This window comes from Thermobia domestica, chromosome 18, assembly GCF_964235325.1.
Source record: "Thermobia domestica chromosome 18, izTheDome1.hap1.1, whole genome shotgun sequence".
Taxonomy (NCBI): Eukaryota; Metazoa; Arthropoda; class Insecta; order Zygentoma; family Lepismatidae; genus Thermobia; species Thermobia domestica.
This window is the reverse complement of record NC_137471.1, coordinates 161,906,561-161,914,509: the sequence shown is the minus strand read 5'-3', so window position 1 is coordinate 161,914,509 and position 7,949 is coordinate 161,906,561. Positions and strand designations below refer to the sequence as shown.

The window sequence follows — 7,949 nt, the reverse complement described above, 5'->3', positions numbered from 1 at the left end:
AAATATTAATGCTGATTTATGTAATTAGTTATTTTATTTTCAAAAATACTTCACAAAGAAAAAAAATACACTACAAGAAATTGATAATTATACACAAGTAGTGTCCAGCAACCAGATTTCTTAATAAATTTTACAGTCACTCACGAAGATACAATATGAAGTTCTGAAAGCCATTTTTAGACAACTGAGCTTTTGTCCTAAAAATGCACTGATAATGAAAACAAGAACTGCTTCTTTACATATACAAATGTTTTTGTTTGCATGCAAATTTATGATCACAAGCCTGGGAATGTCATTATTTGAAATAATGTATAAATTACATAAACTTGCCAAAATTCACCAAAAGAGAAAACTGAAATACATCTCACAGATTCATGGATATATCATACCTTTATTCTTCTTAACGACATTGGATCAAAAATAGCAAAAGCGCCTCTCCTCTGTTACAAGTTTCAATAACAATGTAACATTACTAATATTACTCTTATCTTACTTCATTATCCACTAACGTACCGTATATGCGGCGAAATAATAAAACCCTATGCAAATATTCCACATGCATCACATACATCAATAGAATCAAGGACTACACTTCTGTTTACTTACGCAGCGAAAAAAAAGGTGCTGCTGTTCTCCCCCTGAGCTTAAACCAAAGTTTGAGATATAAGCTCCCTAAACTTATATTAATATCTGCAGGTGAAGCATTTGCCATCCGCCAATACTAGTCAAACAAAAGCAAATACAAACTGCATGTATATGCATTGATTCATTGAGATTGAAAGCGTTAGAAACAGTTAATTGAAATAAGAAAACATTATGGATGGATATTATTATTTATTATGGGTTTAATTTGTACTTTATGAAAATTACCGTATTCATTCTGTATTTTATACATACTTTGTCCCATGTTAACTTAAAATTCAATGCAGAAATCGACGAAAATTCTCGATCTGCGACACTGCTTAAGTAGCATCAATCAAACTACATGCTTCACGTTTCCATATTTTGCGAAAGTTATAAGTTCGATGTTCGTTAAGTTTCCACCATTCAAGGCTGTTGCCACTTTGCAAAAGATACTGATCTGATTTATAAAGCGTAAGCTCATCTGTTACCACTGGCGGATCCACAGAAGGGGCGGAGGGGGAACAGCCTCCACAAAGGTCTCCTTTTTTATATTTCCAGCATTTATCATTGGCAAATATAGATATAGCCTTTTCACGACCGATCCAATTTGTGTAACAAGCCTAGGAGGGTCTAGTCAAAATGTGTGGTATTGTAACCATTTCAATTCGAGGTCTCTGCTTGGGCGGACATTTATTTGTAACCAATCCGTGTAATCTGGTCGCTGTTCGTGGTCCTACCAATAAGTATTTTCCTGATACTTGAATTTACCTGGATAGGACGATGAAGGACCTCTCCAAGAAGGGTTACAAATTGTTTCAAAATCGCTCGTCGGTCTCAATGATGAGATGAGCATTAGTGCCGAGAGGTTCGGGTGTCTCATCTCGAAAACCTCACGGACGATCAGACGGTCATCCAGACCATAACGCACAAAAATATCACTCATACAAACAACGAAAACACACTGGATTAAATAACACTGTACTTATTTATTAGAACACTGTTATATAAGAAAATAATAACGAAGACAAATGAACACAACACTGAACACAGAATATGTATAATAATTTTCATCACTGAAATCACACTTTGCCCTTTCAAGGCAATGTAGCCCTTATATATATATATATATATATATATATATATATATATATATATATATATATATATATATATATATATATATATAGGAGATTATAATTTAGATTTCACTACAAGTGATTCTCTCACACCATTGACGCACTTGGGGAATTAGCACTGGGGCAAAGTTGTCTGGATAATCCTACGAGGAATCCAGTTGTTGCGCCAAACAATCCTGAAGCGTAAAGATGATTCTTCTGCAAAATAAAAAAGGAAGTAGAATGCTAATGTTGGAGATCGCGTGTATAACTTTTTAAACGCACAAGGTTTGCGAACCTGGGACTTCACTAGTTGGGGCTAGCTGTAAGAAAACGTCCTTCACCGGCTAATAGCTTATGCCCCTTAACATAAAGTGATACTTGAAGCTCGATGCGACGTGGGTGGTTACGGCTTCCACACCTGGAGTCAAACTCCCTGAGCACCAAAGCTCAAGGTACGGGCTGCAATGGTCAACTGAAAATGTTGACAGTTCATTCCAAAAATCACTCAGTTAACTCACCTGTAGGCACATACAAACAGAATACGGAAAATAATTTATGTTAATTTAAGTCAACTGCCTACAATGCACGAGACACGGCGATAACTCTGGCCTGAGAAAGTAAAGATAAGGAACTGCAAAGCAACGCAATTGGTGCCACTATGGTCACTTGAACATCTGGTCAGCCAGTATTTCTTTAAACTACTGCAATATTTCCATAAGCGATTAAAGAAAGCACTTAATTTAGTTCCAAATAACTGCAGAATATATATTGTGCATAATAATAAGTCAGGGAGAAACACCGAAATGGTTCGTCGCTAACTGAAATGTTCTCACTAAAAGCAATGATTTAAATATATATATGAGAAAACGATGAAAGACTTCTTTGTCCAATTGTGTGGGAAAGAAGCAATTCCCACCGAAGAAAGAACTTATATGCGTCGCAGAATAAAGTACAAATCGAAAAAATAATCACTGTCTTTATGAAATATACAGAGTGCCCACAAAAAATACTTCTATAACGTGGTAGCGGTTGTAGTATTATTAATATTTAATACAGACATATTTGAATTATGAATACTTTTGTCCCTAGTTCCTTAGGCAAATACCATAAGCGCCAAAAGAGCGAATATATCATTCATTCGTTGGACGAACAGCTGTAGGAAGGAGGGGAAGACGGCGCACTCTTTGAATTAAAGACGTATATTTTAAAATTGTGTCCTAGAAAAAAGGATATGAAAATGAAATTCTGGTCTCGAAACTTCAATTACCTTTACCTGAATAAAGAGAAATGTAGCAAAGGAGCTCGGGGTGGTTCACTAAAATGCCTTACAAGGTGTTTGAACTTCGTGACAGAGTTTTAGCTAAATTCAATTCTATATGAAAGATACAGAAGAAGGCAAAGCAACGCAATTGAGCATCCGCATCGGAATATTGAGCCATAGTAACACGTAGCAGCATTTGCTATATTGGGCGAGCTCGTATTCCGAACAAATTAGGGGGGTCTGGGTCGAAGCCTCACCCTAGGCGAAGGCTAGTATAATACAATTTTATTGTTGTTATAAGAATAACTATAATTATACTATTTTTCTAAAAGCTACATTTAACAAATTACTTAATAGAGCCAATTTCTATCCTCCTGTTCTTCGTCTGGTCTATTGCTTTTTATCTTTACATACTCAATTATACCACTGCAAAAGCGGTGAACTTGGACAAAATATCCTATACGGTGCTCATGGTCCCCGGTTCGATTCCCGGTTGGAGTACATTTGAACAAAAAAGTGGTTCGGATTCTACTATAATCAGCAAGTGAACGTCTCCTTTAGCCGCCATGTCGTTGCCGCTTAAGCAACAAACCAAAATACCCTTTGCATACACTTTTGTATAAGTGTCCTATATTTGTCTTCTCGCTCTTTTCTGTTTAAGTGAAAAATTCCTGAACGTACCAGCAATTGAATTCCTGATACATTCATCTTTAAATACATTAATTGAATACAGTTGAAAGCTTTTTATTGAGAAATGAACAATTATATGAATACATAATGCCAAGATTTATCAGTAACTTCCAACATCTCGTGAATCCTGGGTTCTATACCGATCAAAGAAAAGTTTTCCTCACCTTTGATACATCAGAAGATTTTGGTACGATTTATGGAGCCGCAATCCGAACACACATTTAAGAAAATCTCAACAATGTTGAAAAATTGAAGTCGTGGTGAAAGATTGAGTTTCACAAAACTAAACACCATCGAAAATCCAACCACATTTTGCCCATAAGGGAATGTTCTTCGAATAACGCTATAGTTCAAAGATTATGTCCTTCTCAGAAAGGACAATGAAAAAATATAATGAATAGGAGTCGACGATCGGAACATACCCTTGCATTCTATTGGATAGTGAAATCGATAGATTTAGGTCAAGCTTCATGTTTTCCTGGTATTACTTTAGTGCAACAAAGGAAAGCTATATTTATCTACACAGAGGAGAAATGGGAGGGGCTTAATGGCAGATAACAGATGACAAGATAACTTTTAACCATGTGATTCTACTCTGTTACATTGACAGCGATAAAATATTTTTTGCGTGACTGTAATTTTTTAGTTATTTCAAATTCAACTCGTTATATATTAATTTACGGTGGTTCTGTTAGTGTGTATGTTTTGTGTTGAAGATGAGTAAGAAACTGAAGAACGTGACTCTGTTGTCATTTTTGGTAAAGCGACCAAGACTGGAAGAGGCAATACAAACATGTGAAAATCCAGTAATTGGAAATTCATGCAATTTGGGGAGGCACATGAAAACAGGGTGTATATGTGGCTTTAAATTATTTCCAAATACATGCTTTGTTTATCATACTTTGGCTAAAATCATGGACTCGAATCAAGTCGAAAGAAGTAAGCGCTTTACAGGCTTATACCACAACTCACCATGACACCCCTCCCAAATATCAATATCAACAAAATATGAAACAAGCTTGTTCCTTTTAGCACTGATACTATATGGAACGTACATCTGCAGTTTTAGGTGAAATCCGAATCACTCTAATGCGCTCAGAGAACAAACGATATTGCCACAAGTAGAAAGTACCTATTCTTGAATAAATTTCTAGTTGCTATTTTCATACTAACTTGAGAACCTTGAATCCAATTGAACCATTTTAACGCATATCCGTCCATGGAGTCACGAGAATGAAGTATGCATATCAATTCATTGATGTCATTTTTCTCATCGCTTCATACACCAATGTGTTAAAACCTCCTTCCATTGGCCTCAGTGTCCTCAAATTAGTATAAAAAAGAGCTATTCAACCATCAAACTTTTACCATTGGCATAAATGGAAGTTCAAAAATTCCAGTTTTGAGGTTATTTGGCTAGTGACCCCATGAACGGATTTGTTTAAAAATAGATGCATTGGCGATTTAAAAAAAATCAAAAAATTTTCAAAGCGAGGGCACTTTTACCAGTGCTATTGGCGTTAGTTAGTCCTTTCAAGGCTGTAACACCAGGACCTCATGAATGAAGAAAACGTAGTAAGTTATACATGTCTTATACATCGTGATAGGCACGTACGTTGGACTATTTCGGGAGGGAGTCCAAATTTAAAATGAGAATAAATTATATTCAAATTTGTAAAATCACCACCAAAATTAGACGAAATTTACAGAAAAATCGAGATTTTGTGGAAGGGATCCGGACTCCCTGGATCCATTCATTGCGTACGTTCCTGCCTTGTGATGTGATACTTCAACATCTCTCTCTGTCATTTTTGCAAAAGGAATATTTACGAAGTGCAAAAAATGAGTTTTATAGAGTTTTAAATGGATCTCTAAGTAGACTGAAAAGAAGAATATAAAGAGAAATCTTATGCAAGCAAATTATGAAAGTAATTACTTAATTGGTACAGCGCAAGGGAGGATGCACTTGCGTTCTTTTGTTACTGCGGCCATGAATCTACGGGTTCATTAAGCCGTAAGAAAGAACATACATTCATTAAAAAAACACACACAAATTCGGGTCTTAAAATGGAATCTGGAAATCAGGTTTACACCCCCCTCCAAACCTGGATTGGTATGCGTTCCATAATTGCTAACTAAAATTTTAGTCACCTTGAAGATACTTTCATCTTCCAGGAAGCGAACCGCCCCCTCCAAACAATCCTTCTGGATCAGCTAGTGTCTGTTACATTAGGACATTTTGAACACGATGGAAATATTCCAAGCAAATAGTCTAATGCTGACGACGATTGCTGTGATAAATCATCTTCTGATCCTTCAGATTTAACGGGCATATCATGAACCAATCTATGGATATTTGTTTGCATTTTAAAATTCAGAAATGGTAATGATTTGTACTTTGGGTCCAAGATTGTTGCTAAGAGGTAACATTTCAGAACACTATTTGACAAAAAAATCTGATGATTCAGAATCGGATAATGCATCGAGCTGAAGACGCTTTCCTAAGTCAACTGATATTGAAGATTTCAAGTTCTTAACAATTTCAGAATCTGAAGGACATTCCTTCAGGTGGTTAGAAATAAGACCATAGCCTAATGGTAAAGCAAAAGAAATGGAACACTTTTGATCACACATAACTGTTGTAGCCATTTGCAGTAGCTTCAGTACTCAAACGATATCTTCCATGATTTGCCACTTGTCTTCAGTTAATTGTAAATTCCTTGCATCCATAGGTTTAGTGACATTTCTATCAGAGAACACTGCAATTATTGCTTCTCTTTGTTCCAGCAACCGTTCGATCATCGAATATACACAGTTCCAGCGAGTCTTTGTATATTGAATAAGGCGATGCTTTGGTAACTTCAGAATTTCTTGTTTCTTTTCAAGCGCGACTGAAGCAGTGGTGCTATGTTTGAAGTGCCCTACCAGTTTGCTACAGATTGAAATTATATTTGTTAACTCGCTTTTCTCTAAACTGGTCAGTATGGATCGCTGCAATGTATGTGCCAAACATGATACATTGTAAACCGGCAAAAGACGTCCAGCATTAATAATATTCGATGCATTGTCGTGAACTAATGCAACTACTTTGTGTTTGATGCACCATTCCTCCATACACAGTTTAATAGCATTAGCTACATTTTCAGATGTATGTCGTTCTTCTAGTTCAATTGTCTCGAGAACAAAATCTTCTGTACAGAAGTTCTTATACAGAGCATGACATGTCACTGTAATGTAAGAATATGTTGCTCGAGACGTCCATATATCTGTCGTTAAAGCAACTACTTCTGCTTTTTGTAGCCTCTGTTGTACTTGCTCTTTCAGTTCAGAATAAAAAAGCTGCAAGCGTCTCCATAGTGTCCGCCTAGACAGTACGCTACAATTTGGTCCAAGAAAGGACATTAACTCCCGAAACCCTTTCCCTTCAATAAATGAGATTAGGAGTAGATCTGTTACTATCATGTTTGCAATTCTTTTCGCAATCTCTTCTTCATGTTATGGTGTGCACGGCCGGCTATTTTTAAGATACTTTACTCTTGATCTTTGTTCATACGTTCGCTTTTTATTGTGTGTTTGATGAACTCTAATTACATCATCACGCGTTTCGTCATTGGTGACAGTTTCACAGGAAATTTCACAGTAGTATCTTCTGACATATTTGTGGCCTCAACACAGTCTGATGGTCCAGGAGAATCTTCAGAACTATCCGAATAGGAAGCTTCCACAAAGGTACTGTTGAAAAAGAAAATGACACAATATTATGTTTAAGAAAAATCACAATGTAATTCTATGAACAAATTAAATATAAACTTATTTTAAAGACAAAAGCAAAGTAATTATGAATATAAGCATTGAAACTTGTTTTAGTGTATTACTATTTGAATCATCAAGCCACTAAGTGGGTATGCATGCAACAGTTGTTCTGACAAATTTGCCTCAGGAGATTTGTTCGTACTTCCGCTGTCTTGAAATTAGGGTGGTGGGAAACTGGATGGCGTTCTGTTCACCAGCATCCTTGTAGTAAGTTATCAGAGAAGGAAAAATATCTTCCATAGAAAAAGAGATTCCATTCCATCTCGCCTAACGATTTATCAGTCACTGATATCTCCAAGAGAAGAATGTCAGCTATTTTAGGTAAGATGGGAATTCACATCCTGACTAATCCCTTCTCGCCTAAAATGGCGGTAAGATACAAGGAGGGAATTTCTGCACTAAAGAGAGAATTCCTCTACTAGCATTTTAACCAGATATTTTAA

At 36.2% G+C, this 7,949-nt stretch overlaps 1 protein-coding gene across 1 annotated transcript; it reads right to left on the bottom strand.

The window, feature by feature from the left end:
* Positions 1 to 6,360: 6,360 nt before the first annotated feature.
* LOC145675343 (zinc finger BED domain-containing protein 4-like) lies at positions 6,361 to 7,155 on the bottom strand. Its single transcript, XM_081745742.1, has one exon. It carries the CDS (start codon positions 7,153 to 7,155, stop codon positions 6,361 to 6,363), a length of 795 nt encoding a protein of 264 aa, XP_081601868.1.
* Between the last annotated feature and the right edge of the window lie 794 nt (positions 7,156 to 7,949).

Coding starts and splice junctions, on each gene's coding strand:
- LOC145675343 (XM_081745742.1), bottom strand. CDS start 7,155: ATGATAGTAACAGATCTACTCCTAATCTCATTTATTGAAGGGAAAGGG.